This window comes from Hordeum vulgare, chromosome 6H (assembly GCF_904849725.1).
Source record: "Hordeum vulgare subsp. vulgare chromosome 6H, MorexV3_pseudomolecules_assembly, whole genome shotgun sequence".
In the NCBI taxonomy this organism is placed as follows: domain Eukaryota; kingdom Viridiplantae; phylum Streptophyta; class Magnoliopsida; order Poales; family Poaceae; genus Hordeum; species Hordeum vulgare.
This window is the reverse complement of record NC_058523.1, coordinates 481,470,810-481,490,757: the sequence shown is the minus strand read 5'-3', so window position 1 is coordinate 481,490,757 and position 19,948 is coordinate 481,470,810. Positions and strand designations below refer to the sequence as shown.

Here is a 19,948-nt window from a genome sequence, read left to right as displayed (position 1 = left end):
TCACTACTGCTGTTCCTTGCCACTGCTGTTACTCGTTACGCTGCTGCTACCCGCTACAATACTTTTTCGCTCGACGTTGACGGGAAAAGACTATTTCCCGTCTACGGGCAACTTCTGGCGCTCAAGGAATAGTCTGCCGTCAACAGATCGTTTCTGACACCGTTGTTATCATACCACTTTGTTGCTGATACTTTGCTTGCAGATACTAATCTTTCAGGTGCGGTTGAATCTTACACATTCAGCTGCTAATACTTGAGAGTATCCTTTCACTTCCTGATGGGCGAACCAACAAATTTGGGTTGAATACTCTACCCTCGAAAACTGCCACGAACCCATGCGCTGGTGGACCATTGCAAGACAATTGCTAATTGGTGAGCAACTGGGAGCAGTTCGGGCTCTATTGTCACGAAGTCATCAAGTCAGGAACACGTCAACAACATTCTTCTAGTGTTGTTGTCGGGGACTGTCGTCAGCACTACCAACGCTCTCCGGCCCTGACGACGACGGGAATGGGTCCAGCATGTCGCCGCCTACCTGCCCGTGGTCGAGATGACGACGGGGTGGTCCTATTTCGCTGGTGACGAGGAGGCTGCGGCGGATATGTCTCGGTCGATGGTGGAAACGGTGGCTACGAACGTGGAATCGAGTGGGCGAGTGGGGGAAAAGATCCCTGGGGTCTCAATGAACGTGTAGCCGGAGATTGACCGGAGCTCCAGGGCGTAGGGGCCTCGGTCGATCTCGAGCACCTTCTGTCAGTGACACTCGCAAAATTGGTTGTAAATCTACGACCACTTGAGACCAATTGGTCGTAAGATGTCCGGGGGGGTCGTAACTCCAAAAACTAACGACCATTTTCATCAGAAAGGTCGTAACTTCCTTACTGGAAATGGTCGTAAAGCAGATAGCCTTGTTCCGTGCCTAATTTGTAGCTAAATGCGACCAATATAGATGGTCATAGCTACGACTAGTTGCCACATCATCAGTTTTTCCTACGTGTCATGTCCATGTGTGAATTTTTGCCTAGTTTGTGAAGCAACCTACTATTCTGTCATTCGAAAATTCTTGAAAAATTCTCATAAATACTTTGGATCATATATTCCTCAAATATGTGAAAACCCTTCCGTCCATAGTTCGAAAATAATTCAGCAATATTCATTTTCTTATTCTGTTTAGAATAGCACTTTATGAAGGAAGTGATATTTCCATTTCTTTGATTACCCTCAAATTTTTTGTGCACTCTTTCCTATCCAAATCATTGCCTCATGAAAACTTTCATAACCATTTGCCTAGTAAATATTTCTCAGCAAATTTCCAAAGTTTGTGTTCACCTAACAACTTTGTGAAGGAAGTACTAGATAGAAATATCCTGATGAGTTGAATTTTTTCCACATCTTCTATGTGGCCAAAACATAGCTCTCCACAAAATTTTAGCCCCATATAACAATCCATGTGAGCTCATCATCCAATCTTTGTTTTTGTTAATATTTTCAGTTTGTGAAGAAACTACATTTTATATTGCTTTATAGTTGATTAAAATTTACCACAGAATTAAACTGGCCATATAACCTGACTCCACCAAATTTTAGCTCATTTAATTCAGCCAGTTTCCCTCAATATTTTTCCCAATATTCAGTTCACTAGAGAGATTTGTGAAGGTAGTAGAATTTTTGTTTATCCAAATTTTATGAAATTTTTACACTGCCTTAATGTGCCCAAATTATCATCCTCTTCCAAATTTCTGCTCAACCCAATCATCTACGTGAACCCAATTTTAATTACCATTTTCTGTCTAGATTGGCACATTGTGAAGGAAGTGTCACTTTGGCATGTCCAAATGGTATAATTTATTTACAGTGCCTTCATATGCCCAAATTAACATCATACACCAAATTTCAGCTCAATCCATTCAATCATTTGATCCCAGCTTCAACATCCATATTTTCGCACAATGTGTTACTTTTCAAAGCAAGTGCCACCTAGGTTCATCCATTTGAGCTAAAAATTGCCAAGAGAGTCTCCTTAATAGATGATCATCCAGAGCCAAAATTTAGGCCCATTGTGTATGTGCATTACCCGCACCTCCAATCAAACACTTGGATGCTAATTCATCTTTGACCTTAGTTGAGTCTCCTCGTGAGATTCTTCTATTGTATTTTTCTTCCTAACACCTATGAGGGATTGTCCAACCCACCAGACATGCCTATTCCACCCAGAACGCATGGCAACGCAACTGTCAGGCGGTGCCATGCGGCTGACATGCAAGTTCATGCGCTCTGGAGTTGGGGCCCTCGACCACCATCCAAACCTCGACGTCAAGCCACCACAACATGTATTTATTATTAAATAGATACTTATGTACCTATAAATGATTATTGGGAAAATTAAAGAGCAAACTATAATGCAGCTGCAGTTCAAATTTAACCCGCTTCCAAGTGAAACAACATAAATTTGTCTTTTTTCACGAGAGGTCGATAAAAGCCTTTAACACCCAACCATTTGGTCAATTGTACATGAAATATGTCCTACTATGTTCGAAAAATGATTTTGTCCAATCTTACAACAAATATATGGTAGGTCCTTCACAAAAAAAGTCATTTTGGGTACTCTAAAAATGGAAAATGAATTTTCCGTCCAAAGAAAAATGAAAACTTCCTTAGGCAACATTGTTTGCCATTCCAGTACGCACCCTTGTGCACAATATGAGATCATTTCAACAAACTATGACATGAATATGGTCATAAGATTGATCATTTGGCTTGAAAGCCATGCATCTTCACACATGATAGCCCATTTATAAGAATACTTTTTAAAAATAATTGCCATATTACAAGTTTTTTATTTTACCTGATAACTTTATCACATATAATGACACAATGCGAAGGTTTTCCTATTTGTTGATTTGTTTTTGAATTTTTCATGGTCATTTCAAAATGTTGTCAAAACAGCGGGTATGACCGTTCTAATCTAGTGGTTGAATCTTGAAAATATTTTGGTGTTTCTATGATTAAATAGATACTTTTGTGCCTAGAAATGATTTTTGGGTAAAATAAAGAGCAAACTATAATGTAGTTGCAGTTTCAATTTGACCCGCTTCCACCTGATTCAACGAAAAATTGTCTTTTTCATGAGAGATCGATAAAAGACTTTAACACCCAACCATTTGGTCAATTTTACATTAAATATGTCCTAGTATGTTAGAAAAATGATTTGGTCCAATTTTGCAACAAATATATGGTAGGTCCTTTACAAAAAAACTCATTTTGGGTACTCGAAAGATGGAAAATGAATTTTCCGTCCAAAGAAAATGAAAACTTCCTTAGGCAACATTGTTTGCCATTCCAATACACACACTTGTGCACAATATAAGATCATTTCAACAAACTATGCCATGAATGTGGCCATCAGATTGATAATTTGCCTTGAAAGCCATGAATCTTCACACATGATAGCTCATTTCTAAGATGACTTATTAAAAATAATTGCCATATTACAAGTTTATTATTTTACTGGTAACTGTATCATATATAATGACACAATGCGTAGGTTTTCCAATTTTTTGATTTGTTTTTGAATTTTTCATGGCCATTTCAAAATGTGGTCAAAAGATCGGGTATGACCTTTCCTACCTAGTGGTTGAACCTTGGAAATATTTTTGTGTTTCTATGATTAAATAGATACTTGTGTACGTAGAAATGATTTTTGGGAAAAATAAAGAGCAAACTATAATGTAGTTGCAGTTCAAATTTGACCCGCTTCCGGCTGATTCAACGAAAATTATTCTTTTTTCACGAGAGGTCGATAAAAGCCTTTAACACCCAACCATTTGGTCAATTGTACATTAAATGTGTCCTAGCATGTTAGAAAAATGATTTGTTACAATTTTGCAACAAATATATGGTAGGTCCTATACAAAAAACTCATTTTGGATACTCGAAAAATGGAAAATGAATTTTTCAATCCAAAGAAAATGAAAACTTCCTTAGGAAACATTATTTGCCATTCCAATACGCACCCTTGTGCACAATATGAGATCATTTCAACAAACTATGCCATGAATGTGGCCATAAACTTGATCATTTAGCTTGAAAGCCATGAATCTTCACATATGACAGCCCATTTCTAAGAACACTTATTAAAAATAATTGTCATATTACAAGTTTATTATTTTACCTGGTAACTTTATCACATATAATGACACAATGTGAAGGTTTTACAATGTTTTGATTTTTTTTGAATTTTTCACGCCCATTTCGAAATGCGGTCAAAACATCGGGTATGACCTTTCGTAGCTAGGGCTTGATTTTTGCAAATATTTTGGAGTATCTATGAAGAAATAGATACTTTTGTACATAGAAATGCTTTTTGAAAAAAATAAATAACAATTATGAGGCAGTTGCAGTTTAAATTTGATCTGCTTCCAATTGAATCGGCAGAAAGTTTTCTTTCTCACCACAGGTGGATAAAAGCTTTTGACACCATCATTTGATAAATTGTATATTAAATATGTATTAGCATTTTAGAAAATTGATGAAGTCCAATTTTGCAACAAATATTTGTTAGGTTCTTCAAAAAAACCAATTTTTACCACTCGGATAATCTGAACCGTCCATACCATATAGATCCAACGTCTCTCACTCACCTCTCCTAAACACTCGTTGGCCAACGAAAACCCTAGCTCCATCCCTCCCGTAGTCCCACGACCTAGACCACAACCCCTCCCTCTCCCCCGACCCCTCCCCGTCTCCTGGCCGACGCGGCCTCCGCTCCACCAGCCCCGCCGGCGTGGCCTCCGCTCCACCAAACCCACCGTTGGCGCACGGCAGATCCAAGCCAGCAGCAGTTACCCGCCGCTCCCACCCATCGCGCCGCCACCCTCCCTCCCCTTCCTCCCCGAGCACTGCCGCCGGCCCAACCACAACACCACCCTGGCCTCCACCGAAGATTGTCATCATCGGCATCACATCATCATCGGCGAGCGGAGGTCGTCGTCGCCCAGTAGCAGGAGCAGGAGCGTCGTGCGGATGTCGAAGGGGCCCGGCGGGTTCTGCTGCGGCGGCATGAGGTCGCGGGCAGCGGATCTTGCGGGCGGCGTCGAGATGGGCAGGCCCAGCGCCGCGTGCGCTACAGCCTCACTGTCGTCATCGGTGGATCTCTTCCGGAGCCCGCGCTATGGCCGCGTGCGCGCCACGGCCTCAGGTGCACGATTCAGCGCGGAGGAAGGGGCGGAGAAAGGCAAATCTCCCAATCCGCGGGAGCCATCGGCTGGCTCCGATTCAGCGCCAACGGGGACTGTAGCGGGGAGCATTCTTCCCTGTGGCTCAGTCGAGGCGCTCGAGGAAGGGGCAGTCAAGGCGCTCAAGGCGCTCAAGATCGAGGTTGGCGCGGCCACGCGCAGGCTGCAGGCCTCCGTCTGGTCCGGCGGCGGCGCCGCACGGGAGGAGATGCGATAGAAAGTGGTGAACACCCTCGACCGGAAGCTCTTCTATATACGACGTTCAAGATCTACCGCGGCGTCGCCGGCCTGTACGACTACGGGTCGTCGGGGTGTGCGGTCAAGTCCAACGTCCTGGCCTTCTGGAGGCAGGTGAGCGAGGCTGCCAGCCCATCTCAGAATGTCGTGGTTCATTTCCATGCTTGTATCCTAGTCGATGTTGCGTAGCTGCTGCAATTTGATGTAGGGGTACTCGGGTAGTGATGCTTTACCACTTGCACTGTGGTTTATGTGGAATTTGCATATGGAATCTAGATATTAAACAAAGAAGACAGTTACCCATGTTTCAGGAGAGAATCTAGATATGGAAACTTACAAGCGCACACCTATCACTTGCATTTTGTGTCGCTGTAGTACTCGAATTACAATATGGCAATTTATTTATGACGAAGATTCCCGATGTCAGTTCATTACTTGCTGGGGCCGAACCGCGCCAACCTACTTGTTGTCTTGTGTGTTGCGGCACATGCATTTTGCATGTTTTATCCTGTATATATCATCACTCCAAAGTGTAAATTTATCTTGTTTATTATGGCGCTAGATCTTGGCTGAGGGTTCCAGTATTTTTATGAAATACACTTGTCAGTAGTAACTAACTAGTTAAACGCCCGTGCGTTGCCACGGGACAACATAACAATGTTGCATTGGTTGTATTTTACCCGACAACTCCATTTCTTCTTCCGTTGGTTCAAATTTTTATCTCAGTATACTTCTTGTTTTAGCTTCGGTGTCATCACACAAATTTATTCCATATAGTTCCACTATGACATGACAAGTTAGCTCTTATTTGATAGTATTTTTTTATGGATTGGTAAGGTTCATATGTAGATGCATGTTTTTCAAGTTTTGGACTTTTGGACTACCATGCCATTCAAATAAATGCTTCCTGTGATTTTCATGAGCTGGATGCATTGTCATTGTCTGGTTAAAAAAAGTGTTGCATAAATCCATAAACATACTGGTTGGGGAAGATGAAAACAAAAGATGCACGAATTCATACCGAAATCTGATAATGATATATCTATACCTAATAATAAAGCGGCTATTGCTTCCGTCGGAAAACCCATCGAGGTGATTTTACAAAAAAGCCCTTACTGTTTATGACATTAAACTCGTAGTATATATTAAATATTTTTTTAAAAACTCATATCTTTTAAACCGTAACTCGAAATTTAACATATTATACATGGAATTTGATTAGAAAAATATGTAGAATTTAAATATGATATTATTTTATCTGTTAAACGTTTAATGAAAATACTATCTAGGGTGCAATCTTAATAAATAAGTCATTATTCGTCTTTCTTTCATACCCGTACTCATCCGGGTTGGGAATGAACACGTCAACAAAATCAGGATTAGAGATGAAACTGAAGGTCACTTGACTGATTCTTTGTACGTATTAAATCTACATGCAAGCTGTGTTAAAATAGAAGACCTGTGAAATTTTGAACTGCATTTTTGTAGGATAAGACCATCTTTATTTGTATGGTAACTATAAATTCTCAAATTATAGACATTTTTTATAAATTAAGAGCGTGTGCCGTGTGGTATTTCTTACTTCCGTTGCAACGCATGGGCCCTTTTGCTAGTAGAAACTCAAGAGAGTTCCATTAGTACATGCTTGTCCTCTAAATGGAATTTTAAACAGAGACATGTGAAAAATAATCTAAGTACATATTGAATGCCATATCATTTATTTACAAAGTCACACAGTGAAGTTTTGAGACCAAGTATTGAACCAATTGGTAGTTCTTTCAAAATTCGTTCACAAACTCTGATATTTTTCTCCCACTTCCCTCCATTCTCGACGATCTTCATGTATGTTTCTCCACATGGATAAAGTTTGATGATGGTCTTCATCTTCCTTCAGGGCTTCTCTGTTTGGTCTCTAATCTCTATTTGTGACAACGAACAATATTTCTGACAACAAGAATTGGGTGAGAGAAAAGAATGGCACTACTAATCTCTACTATAGGGACTAAGAGCTAATTCAGGTCTTATGTAACACGATGTTATAGGGGCAGCCGACTTCTCTACCATGGCTATCCATAGGTCATGAGCATAAGTTAGCCCGTATCCACCACATAGAACACATCTAATGACTCTCATGTAAACTATTTTTAGAATTGAAAGGTCTACAGATGTTCAAAAAAAGAGGTTAAAAAAGAGTACAATCTTCTCCAAAGCTTCATGATTAGAATATATTTTCAGCACATATGATTATAATGGTCTCCAAAACTTCGTTGGACACAGGCATGAAACTTGTTGATTGTACAAAGTTGTATGGGCCAAAAATCTGAAACTATATTTTTGTGAACCTTTTCAGTTCCTAGCTGATTTTGGTTCAACTTTAAAAGATCCAAACTTTCTATTTTGTGAACTTCTCTAGGTCTGGAAGATAAATGCTGAATGTGAAACAATCAGACCTGCTATTTTGTGAACAGAGTAAGCTATTTTCTTTCTTCTTTTATGCAAAATATAGCAGTAGTGGAAGTAGTACGCTCCTTAGTAGCAGCAAGAAGTAGTTATATAGGTATATATGTCTCCCTTGACCATCACAATTACATATAGGATCACATTAGCTCCAACTAACGATGTAGCAGCAGTAGTAAATACACAAAGAATGGAAATCCCGATCATAGCCAAAAATAATAGAAGTGAAACCAATTTGTCCCGTCCTTGTTTGCATGTTGAGTAAGCTCCCTATCTCTCTAGCACATAAAAAAGAATGGAATTTGATCAAGAAATACCAGCAGTCTGCTGCATGTTGCGTAAGTCCCAAATCTCTCTAGCCGATCTTGAGCATTGTTGTTTAGGACTTCGTCGCGGCCGTGTCCATGGAGCGGCGCCCCGTCTCAATGTCATGGTGATCCTTCAACCCACATGGCCTTCTCCTCGTATCCTCCTGTGCTGTCAAATGTGAGCTTCATGTCATCACGGATGCAGAACGGGTCTTTCTTCTTCTTCTCCTTCTCATCGGTTTTCAAACTTGATCAGCAACCAAGCTAGGGGCATGAGTTCTCGTTGATTAGCAGAATATTTCTATTGCAAAAACAACTCAGTTTTACCGCACATTGATTCAGATAACACTTTTTGTGAGGGGTTTAGAAGATACTTAGTATCAGAAGTCAAACAAAAAATCAATTTAGTTGCTTTTACATTAAAATGGACTAATTCATTAAGAATAATCACCAACCAAGTTTATTAGTAGTTTGTTCAGAAAGTTGGGACTATGATTTAGAACCCAAAAAATCCATATATTGCCTAACAGAAACATCATAGAAAATTTGGATCTACGCCAGCAACACGATATGAGACCTATCCGTTCCTCACGAGGAAGGGGATTACACGCAAACAAAAGGAAAATCAAGTCTGCATTAAAAAGTTCAAAAGAAAATCCTGTACGAGCAAATGGGTAAAGGGAAATATTGTCGCGTAGAAGGCCTAGTTCTATATGAACTTGTAGTCGACCTCCACGACGGCAATGAAGGTGGAGGCTAGTGGGGACTTCTGGTCGCGCCATCTGCAATGGGGAGAAGCAACCATGCCAGTCCCGTAATCCTGTTGTCGTCGGGGGCTCCCTTGCCGGGCACTACAAACAAAAATTCCAACTAAAGACCCATCGAAAAAAGAAATCAAAGGAAAAAAAAGCACTACTGTACAAACCAGGACAATGATGATGTGCTCGTCGTTGCTGTGGGAGCCACGGAGGTGATGCGTGGCCTCGTCGGAGGTCCATCCTGAAGCAAGAGGGTTACCGAAAAGCTTCGTGTCCGCGTGCCCAAGGAAGATGGTGGCGGAGCCAGGCGATGGTGGTCATCACCATACTCTAGGGGAGGCTCGGGGCGGTGAGATCTACGGACCCCATCAGCAACCACGAACCGTAGGAAGCGCTGGGGCGCGGTAGTGGAGCAACTTCGACGACAACCTAGTCATGCTCCTCGCACTCCTGCAAGCATTCATACACAGATGCGAATAGTAAAGGGAAAAATACAACTAAATTCCATGAGGCGAACAATTGATCAAGCACGAACACATATCGGGAGCTAGAAGCGCACCAAATTTGCAAACACACATGCTCATGTTCTCTTCTTCCTATTGGCACTAACCAAAAACTGCCCTCAGATATATAACCACATAGTATAAATCAGTGAAAACCACAATATGGGGAAGAGGCCAGAAAATGTCAAGACTGGTTTTTAAGTTGCAGGATCAACTTTCAAAGTAACCATTGGAGGAACTAAAAACATATTGCTATCAACCATTGATGGATGAACCAATCATCTTTGGATGATCCAGAGCTGCTACAAGTCAGATAACCAGAGTTCATGAAACATATGTTTTGGCGAGATGCGACAAATAAATTCTGCATTGTGGAGGTCTAAACTTTTCTAGACAGGGCACACATACATGTTCTTCTCTTGAAAAATAGGTGTCATTTGGAATAGTTCAAGCAGAGAAGTAATCTTCTTGGTGGGGTCATGTGCCTGCTATAATTAATGAAAAGATCTTATTAGGATGGAACATACAACAAATGAAAACATAGAAAGAGATATAGTGGCAGATGCTTGCATACATCAGATACAATATAATGCTTTCACATAAAACAAATCCCTTACATTAATTGATCAATGGTGATCATAATTCAGACTAATTTATGGCCAAATTAAAAATCTAACTGACGCTACTAAAAAACATGGCAGCGAAACTCATACACACTTGTGAGATGACACTACTACATAGTTGGTAACTTGTTACTCATCCATTTGTTCCTTTCCTTCCTCTACTTTGCTGAGCTAAGTATATAGGACTACAACCAGCAAGACTACACTATGGACGACCTTTCTTCTTCTGCTTCGACCACTTAAGCGCACAACACATCACTTGAGCGCAATATCCATTTAAAGTAGACGAGGCATCGTGATGCCTTGAGCTTGAGCACGCCATGCTTCTTGTCTTTCTTCGAGCAGCTCCAAAGGTGGTCTGTTGCCCTGCTCACGTCTGACGGGTCGACATACGGATCGTTGAACTACATGATGTCAACTATCCGCTCCGCCTCTGTACTAAACCATTATAGCTGGTTCACAACCAATTGCCTAAAACAATGATGACCGAACTACATCGTCACATATCCAACCAACTATATGTTCTAGGTTTATGATATATATGTGACAAGTTAAATACGTAAGGCTGTCTTCACTACCAATTGCGTCAAAATGATAGATACTCTAACAGTCTGAATATTGAAGGTTCAGGACTGGTAAGTTCTGTAATAAAAGCTCGGGGCTCTCCCATAAATTAAGTGCATACCCAAAGAGCAAAACCGTGATATAATATAGGATGTATGTAGAAACAACAACAAAAAATAGTAACATCATTAAGCTCATGACGTTATACTTACACTGCAGAATTCAACTGGTTCACCATTCACGTGACAAGGATGATCAATGTTAGCAGCATCATCGTCATCCGTATAGTAGAAGCCCATCTGCAGGCTGCAAATGATCACGGGAAAAAAGCAATATACCTACGGCCTAGGGTCAAGCGATCGGAACTGAAACTCCTAACGAAGTCTGCGACAGCAAAGCTTAACAATTTACTAATGGAGGAGTCAACTACCTCGACGGACACGAGCTATAGCGAGGTGAATCAACAAGCTGATGATGGTTCTCATGCCCAATAATCTTCATCTGAAATTCAACAAACAATTAGGGCCCATGAAACTCGGTAGTGGGATGTCAGTGTACACAGGAGGCGTGACGGCGACCAACACGAGGGGCATCATGAAGAGGAGAGTGTAGGGCAGGCGGCTGCGGCCACCGCGACATCAAAGATGACGAGGAGGTGAGCGGCGGCGTCCACGGCCAGGACTTCGGCCAGCACGACGTCGAGGCTAATGAGGAGGGGAGTAGTTGAGGCCTATCAAGATCTGGGCGGGCGACGACTGCGGCCACCGCGACCACAAGGCTGACGAGGAGGTGAGCGGCGTCGTCAACAGCCAGGACTTTGGCCAGCACGACATCGAGGCTGACGAGGAGGGGAGCGGCGGCGACCTACCGAGATCTGGGCGGGGCGAGGTGGCGACTGACGATGAGGGGAGAGATGGGATCGAGGCCGAGGGCTGCACACGGGATAGACGGGGCATGTGGGACGTGAGTTCGTGGGCGGCTGGTTCGTGGGGAGAGCGGTTTTTTGGTTTTCGGAGGGTTGGAAAAAAAATATGTGGGAGAGGACGTGGGTGGGAGAACTTCTCTAATGATAAAAGGGGGATCGCTGCAGGTCGAACCATCACGACGGCACATCCTCCTTTAATAGTAGAAAGGCTAGCTTCTTGCCATTGCTTTGTGCTACTCAATGAATGAGGACGAAGATAGGGCCTCTTCTCCATCCAACTTTCACATATATCTTCTCCACCCAAATTGGATAAATAAAAAATATAATCTCCGTCCTAATTTAAAAAGCTCGAAATCAAGAGCCCCCAAAACTGTAAAATATCCCCAACGAACCAAAAGATCACTACACATAGACTGAATGTCTTCCTGTAAGGCCAAGAGATCAATCTATACCTAATAATAAAGAGGCTATTGCTTTCGTTGGAAAACCCATCGCGACATTTTTATAAAAAAATCCTATAATTTTTGTTATTCAACCAGCGCTTCATCATTTATCTGCAACATAAAAGGAAAAATCGATTCGCTGCAAAAATTATACCCGTATGCATCGCGTCCTCCCGTCGACCCTGGGCCACCCTGGCCTGTGCCCAGGCCGCCGCCACACCACTCACCGCCGTGGCCGACCTCAACCGCCACCGCTGCCGATCTCAACCCAACCGCCTCCGCGGCCGTACCTCTCCCCGCTCACTGCCCCCGTTGCGGCGCTCGAGCGCATCGCGTCGACCCTGGTTCATCCTGGCCTGTGCCCAGGCCGCTGCCACACCACTCGCCGCCGCGGCCGACCTCAACCACCACTGTTGTCGATCTCAATCCACCCGCCTCCGCGGCCGTACCTCTGCCCGCTAGCTGCCCCCGTTTCGGCGCTCGAGCACAGCTTCTGGATCAAATCAACGCGACAGTTACAGTGACTGGGGATGATGCGTTTGCTCGATGCAGAACGGCGGCGGCGCGCGGATAAGGCACGGCGGAGTGAAGTACTTGCTGGTGGAGGTGGGCCTCCATGGCTCACACGGGGAACTCCGAGGTTATGGCGCGGCAACGGCGACTCCTTATGACCAGATAGAGGCGCCTAACCCTTGCTCCCCTCATCGTATCCCCTCCTCCGGCAGGAACTCGTCATCTGGTGAGATCCCCTCCCCATGCCTCCAACCGTGTGCCAAGCACCGGCAAAATTTTTGTTTTGTGGGGATTTGTTTGCTGATGAATGAATGTATTGAATGTAAGATTGTATTGTTGTAGAGACAGAGAATGGAACACCACCTTTAGTTTGTGATCTGATCCCACATTCTCTATCCCATGGGTGAAATAAGATAACAGTCCATTGATCAATTCTAGTAGCCTCTTTGTTTTGCTTTGCTTGTCCCGCTCAATTTTTCATCATGGTGGAACTAACAATGGACGGGTTGATTTCTCAACAAAATAGGATAGGACTGACTACATTAGTTAGTTAGCTTATTATTTTAATAAATCAAAATGATTATAAAAAGATTAAAAGCGTGTGATATTTTTTTCTCCCGTTGCAACGCACGGGCCCTTTTGCTAGTAAATTGTAAGATACATAGAACTATCTATGACATGAACAACACCTTTGTAGATTACATTATCTTTTCGTGATCACTACACATAGAGTGATGCGCTCGAGTCAGAGTAGAGAGAATATATTTAAGGGAGAAACTTACTACTCTACAAGAAGAAAAAAGGCGCTAATCAGGAAGAACTTCTGATGGAAAAGATGAAAATTCATGAATTGTAAGTTTGTTACAGACAAATTCCACCCACTTATTTTGGACCAATGGTATATTATGTGTCCTTGCTGTGAAGGTGTGTAAGAAGGATTGTTGCAAAAGCTATGTTGTTCATACAACAACAACAACAACAACAACCAAGCCTTTCAGTCCCAAACAAGTTGGGGTAGGCTAGAGTTGAAACCCATAAGATCTCGAAACCAAGTCATGGCTCTCGAACGTGGATAGCTAACTTCCACGCACCCCTGTCCATGGCTAAGTCTTTGTCGATATTCCAAACCTTCAGGTCTCTATTAACGGACTCCTCCCATGTCAAGTTTGGTCTACCACGACCCCTCTTAACATTCTCAGCACGCTTTATCCGTCCGCTATGCACCGGCGCTTCCGATGGCGTCCGTTGAATATGTCCAAACCATCTGAGACGATGCTGGACCAGCTTCTCTTCAATCGGTGCTACCCCAAGTCTCTCTCGTATATCGTCATTCCGTACCCGATCCTTCCTTGTGTGGCCACATATCCATCTCAACATGCGTATCTCTGCTACACCTAACTGTTGGATATGTCGTCTCTTGGTTGGCCAACACTCCGCGCCATACAACATCGCAGGTCGGATAGCTGTCCTATAAAACCTGCCTTTTAGCTTTTGTGGCACTCTCTTGTCACAGAGTACGCCAGAAGCTTGGCGCCACTTCATCCACCCAGCCTTGATTCGGTGGCCCACGTCTTCATCGATATCGCCATCCTTCTGCAACATGGACCCCAAATATCGAAACGTGTCTCTCTCCGGTACCACCTGCCCACCAAGGCTAACCTCTCCATCCTCGTGCCTAGTAGCACTAAAACCGCACCTCATGTATTCAGTTTTAGTTCTACTAAGCCTAAAACCTTTCGATTCTAGAGTCCGCCTCCATAACTCTAACTTTCTATTAACCCCCGTTCGGCTATCATCGACTAGCACCACATCATCCGCAAAGAGCAAACACCATGGGATATCTCCTTGTATATCCCTTGTGACCTCATCCATCACCAAATCAAAAAGATAAGGGCTCAAAGCTGACCCTTGATGTAGCCCTATTCTAATCGGAAAGTCATCGGTGTCGCCATCACTTGTTCGAACACTTGTCACAACATTATCATACATATCCTTGATGAGGGTAATGTACTTTATTGGGACTTTGTGTTTCTCCAAGGCCCACCACATGACATTCCGAGGTATCTTATCATAGGCCTTCTCCAAATCAATGAACACCATATGAAGGTCCTTCTTTTGCTCCCTGTATCTCTCCATCAGCTATCGTACCAAGAAGTGAGTAATAAAAACTTAAAAAAACAATTGGGGTTCATTTAATGAAACAAATCCACTGAATTGCCCCGATGACGGACGTAGGTAGAACCTCAAACTCAAACTACAAGCTATGTCGACACACATATTGCTCAGCTTAGGCATTTCCCGGTATCAAAACTATCGTTAACTGCGAAGCCATATCAATTAGTCCAATGCTTATACTCATCACAACTAACAAAAAGCAACAATTTAACATCTTGCTAGTTTGTACCCCCCTTTGTACACTAATGTAAGGAACTGCAAAAACGTCTTACATTAGTGTACAGAGGGAGTACCATTTAGTAAGAAACTCCCAGATGAATGGTGCTCTGTACATAGAAGGGAAGAGACAACATTTGGGGGCTTCTGACTAAATGTCTCCCTTATTCTCTCGGAAGGTCCAAAAGTTCCTTCCCAAATGACTAAACTGCAATAGTATTCGATGGAAGAACAGAATCCGCTCACCATTCTGTTCGTGAAGCTCCCAAAAGATTCGCCTTCCTGGCGCGTGCTATTCCTATAGGAAAACAGTGGTTCCAAAACCTTCTCAATATCTTGAAGCTTCACTTTATTCATGAACGTTTCTGCCAAGGTGGTCTGGTTAGGTGTTCCTCCAAGCCAGATATACGGTCACAATAAAGAAAAGCTCAATTGAGAAAAATAAAATATGCAAACAAAATCATGAATGTGAACAAAAAGGAAGTATCACTGTTTGCATAAATGATGTCAGAACTATTTCGGCACTATTTTACCTGATAACTGTTTGGGCCGTCACCAACAAAGCCAACCTCGGCCATGTATGGTCTGGCGCATCCATTAGGGCAGCCAGTTATCCTCACCAATACAGACTCCTCTTCCTTGATGCCAACCTATTAAGCAAGCAACATTGACCCAATTATTAAGTGAAAAGATAGGTACAAACTACGCATCACATATTCTCAAGTGTTAAAGTTGATTTTCAACAGGGCAACAAATGAATACCATGTCGAAAACTGCTCTAATTCGTTTAAGAATCGGTAGGATCCCTCGTTCAACTTCTGTTTGTGCTAGAGGGCACAGAGGTAAGGCAAGACATGACATGGAGGTTATGTTCAGGAGATGAACATCCTTTGGTTCCTACATATATGAATACCCAACTTTTAGTGAGGAGAAAAAAAGGGTCACCCTGTTGCACCGCAGACAATATATATAGGAAAGCGTTGCAGTTTTCACTTCTGAATTTAATAACCTGCCTTGCACTCAAATTTTCAATGTGAGAAGAACAAATCTGAAGAGTAACAGTCAGATCAACATTATCAATTGGACAGGGTCCTAATAATAATACCAACTCAAAAAGTGTGTACTCCACATCATAGGGCAAAACGACAAAAGAAATCTTACCAACAGGCCAGCTTGAGCAAGAGGTGCACTTATTGGTTCTCTCCATGCCTGATCAACCCCACATAAGATAAGGTTCTGATTTGGAGTAATGCTAACATCCAAGTTATACCTCTCAATTATCTCTCGCAGAATTTTCTTTGCTTGCCCCCCAAGACGGCCATTATCAATGTGCACTCCATAGAATAATTTACCATCACCCTGCAATAAACAATAAAGAGAAAAATAATTGAAAAGCAGAATTTCAAGAAATAACCAATTGATATAAAAATGTTGTGAACGAACAAACATACGGGAGATATGCCAGGATTTATCAAACGCTCTTATGCAGACTACAACAAGAGAATAAATAAATGCGCAAGCCAAGTCAAAAGTGGAAACACCGAGGAAGTAAACTAAATTAAAAATGACGAACAACAGAAATTTTGTATGAAAATATTAGCAACCCTCCCTAAACACAGTAAATAATTTCTTCCAAAAAATTCTTTGCCACATCTTGACCGAGATAATTATGATGGAGAATTATACCTACTCTTGCCACCCAAGGTAGCTGTTGAACTGCCATTCTGGCAATGGACGGAAATCTTCAAATTTCTTTCCATAATATTTTTCAACTTCAGCTCGGAACTTGTCAATTCCCGAGCTGTCAAGCAGATACTTCAGTCTGCTATACCTGCGGTCATTTCTTCTTCCATTTTCCCTCTGTGTAACAACTATTGCCTTTATAGCATATGATATATCCTCCTTAGGAACATAACCAAGTGGATCAGCCAGCCGAGGGAATGTGGTTTCTATTCTGTGTGTCCTTCCCATGCCACCTCCAACCTGAAAAAATTGGATAAATAAAAAAAGGTAAGCATTGCTAAATGCAGTACAAGATGGATCATAATTTTCTTTGGCACTTACATAGAGGTTAAAGCCAACAGGCTCCCCTGCATATCTGAAACTACAACAACACCGATGTCATTCATGAGAATATCAACAGAGTTATCACCAGCAACTCTGACCGCAATCTTGAACATCCTGGGCAGATACTGGGTCCCATGGATTGGCTAAGGAGAATCAGGGAAGTTTGTTCCATGTGAGTTGTCATTTCGGGCTTTGGCGACCTCAGGAGGTTCTTCCGCTGACATTATCTTCTGTCCATCCACCCACAGGTCATAATAAGCCCCTGACTGTGGCGCGAGAAGTGCTGCAATATTCTCTGTTGTTTCTTGAGCAAAAAAAATATCTTTTCTCACATATGGTGCGACAGATGCAAGCACATTCCTATTGAGATCTCCACAAGCAACTAAGGTTGATCCCATATTCTTAATCACAGTGCTGATGACATTCTTCAAGTTCTTCTTAAGAACGTCATGCAGCTGAAATGTTTGGCTGGTTGTCAGACGGAGTGTTCCAATCCCAAACTCATCAGCCAGTGTATCCATAGCCAAGTAAAGCTGGTTTGGAACTTTTCCGGAAAAATTCTTTGTCCGGAGCATAAACGAGTAATTCTTCTGGCCACAGACTTCTCGGTCGCTCTGCTGATAGCTTCCATGGAACTTAATCAGCTGGACAGCAGTTTCGTTGACGTTGGGAGCCTCTGAGACCAGCTCCTCATTCAAAGGGTAGCGAAGAAAATTGCTCTTCTCCTCGAAGGCGGAGGTTGAAGTGGAGGATCCTGGGCGGGTCCTCGCCGTCGACCGTCTTAAGCCCCTGCAGCTCCATCATGAACTGGGAGACCATGAGGGGCTCCTCCCCCTCCCTGAGCTGCACGATCTTGGGGTCCCGCTCGGGGTGCGCGACGTGCGGCGTGGCGGCGACGGTGATGTAGGAGCCGAGCATGAGCCCGCACGGCAGCTCGACGGTCCGTCCCCTCGCCCAGAACTCGTCGGCGGCGAGCGCGATGGAGTGCGGACACTTGCCCCTGTCCTCCCCTTCCTCGTTGGACGCGTCGAGCAGGTCGGGCAGGGCGTCGCCCGGAACTCGTCGGCGGCGAGCGCGATGGAGTGCGGGCACTTGCCCCTGTCCTCCCCTTCCTCGTTGGACGCGTCGAGCAGGTCGGGCAGGGCGTCGTGCAGGTCGGCGAAGACGCGGGCCTCGGCGGCAATGGCCTCGGCGGCGACCTTGCGCAACGAGGCGCCGGAGCGGGAGGAGTTGAGGCGGTCGAGGTCGAGGCCGGATACGATCCCCGACGGCGCGACCTCGAGGGCCTCCCGGTGCGCGCGCTTGGACGGGCGCAGCGGCGCGGCGCCCCGCCCTGCTCGGGGGCGGCCGCGAGCTCGTGGGGCAGGGGCGGGGGCGGGACCGAGCGGCGCTGATAGGAGGTCGGGAAGGTGGGGGAAGGACGAATGGCGTGCGTGCGGAGGGAGAAGTAGATCGTGGGCTGGTTTTACGGTTCAGTCGTGTGCGGGACAAAATCTTTTTTCGGAAGGGCGGGGGGAGGAGAGCGAGGCGGGGAGTTTTGGGAGGTGGGATCTAGAGAGGTCGAACCATCTCTGGTTGAACCATCACGACGGCACATCCTGCTTTAATAGTAGAGATAACTAATAAGGAGGCCTAGAGAAGTTGGAAATCAACGTCTCCGGGTCTTATAAACGAACAACTTTAATTTGTTCCATGTATGGGTGGACTGCATTCCTAGCAAAGTGATTGTTCAAGAACATCAAACTTCATATTTGTGGCCTGCAGTGCAAATCTCTCAGATTTGTTTTAACTGGCCTGCATATTCTGCTTGGTGTTGTCAAAATATACTAAATGAAGATGGCATGCAGTGCATCCCTCTTGGTTCTACCCGCAAAAAAATTGTTTTGGTTCTGCACTTTCACCGTGTACCAGAGTAGCAGCCCTTCGGGCTAGCAGCAGAACCAAGGAGAGAGAGAGGCGGTCGTATAGGAGCTGGACGGTACTACAAGCGTGACACACATGCTTGTGGTGGTGTTTAGGGTTCTGGTCTGTAGCCTTGTTATGATTTGTACAGTCTATGTTCATCGATTCAAACTGTTGCTCGAATATTAGTTTCCATATCCGCCTTGCCATATTGCATGAGTTGTTCAACTATCCCTCTTCTATTAATTCTTATCCTGAGATCCATTGCCTTGCACCACACTAATGTTTCATCCTTTCACCACACTAATGTTTGAATGAATTATGAATTGCAGGAGAACGCTTCCTACTTTACCAATGCAGAGAAGCTCGAGGTCGGGTACACGACGCCTACACGGATTAGAAGAGCAACAGCATGGGAGTTTTGCTTAGTTGAAGAATATGAGATGTTGTGGATGAGTTCATGGCTTAATTTTGCTTTGTTGTTTGTTGTTTCCCCTGTTGTGTATCATATGCTAGATTCTCGCTATTCGCAGAGTCCGTCCTCGCAGAGTCCGATCATATGCTAGATTCCCCGGTCCTCGCAGTGTCTGTTTTCTTACAATATCAGCCGGCACTAGCTGATGTATGTGAGATCCATTACTAGTGGAGCTATGATTTTAACCCTGTTACTGTAAGTGGGGACTAACTACGTAAAAGGAAACAAGTACGTGGTATCTATATGTTACAGTTGTGCTGGAATTATGGTTTCTCCCTTGTTTACTACATCCGGCTGAATTATCTGTCATTGTTTTGTGTGAAATGTATGATTTACTGATTTACTTCTACTATTATTCAGCCTAGTTTGTGGCCAAGCATCATGGCGTTTCACTTCTCTATTTTTCAGCACATAAACAGAAGATAATAATTTTACTCGTGACTGCTTTCATTTATATAGAAATTATGTAGCATGGCTCGTATATTGTCTTCTGTTTTATTAGCAAAGTTGGATATTGTTGTTGCTATACTGAGGAGCTAACGGAGACAA

The 19,948-nt window shown here is 43.6% G+C and overlaps 1 protein-coding gene and 1 pseudogene across 1 annotated transcript; one reads left to right on the top strand and one right to left on the bottom strand.

Annotated features, from left to right (window-relative positions):
- Positions 1 to 4,676: 4,676 nt before the first annotated feature.
- Positions 4,677 to 19,662, top strand: LOC123401397. The gene is made up of 2 exons (XM_045095186.1): positions 4,677 to 5,584; positions 19,257 to 19,662. Exon 1 carries the CDS (start codon positions 5,022 to 5,024, stop codon positions 5,448 to 5,450), a length of 429 nt encoding a protein of 142 aa, XP_044951121.1. The 5' UTR covers positions 4,677 to 5,021; the 3' UTR covers positions 5,451 to 5,584; positions 19,257 to 19,662.
- On the bottom strand, positions 14,636 to 18,619 carry LOC123405644 (annotated as a pseudogene).
- Positions 19,663 to 19,948: the final 286 nt, after the last annotated feature.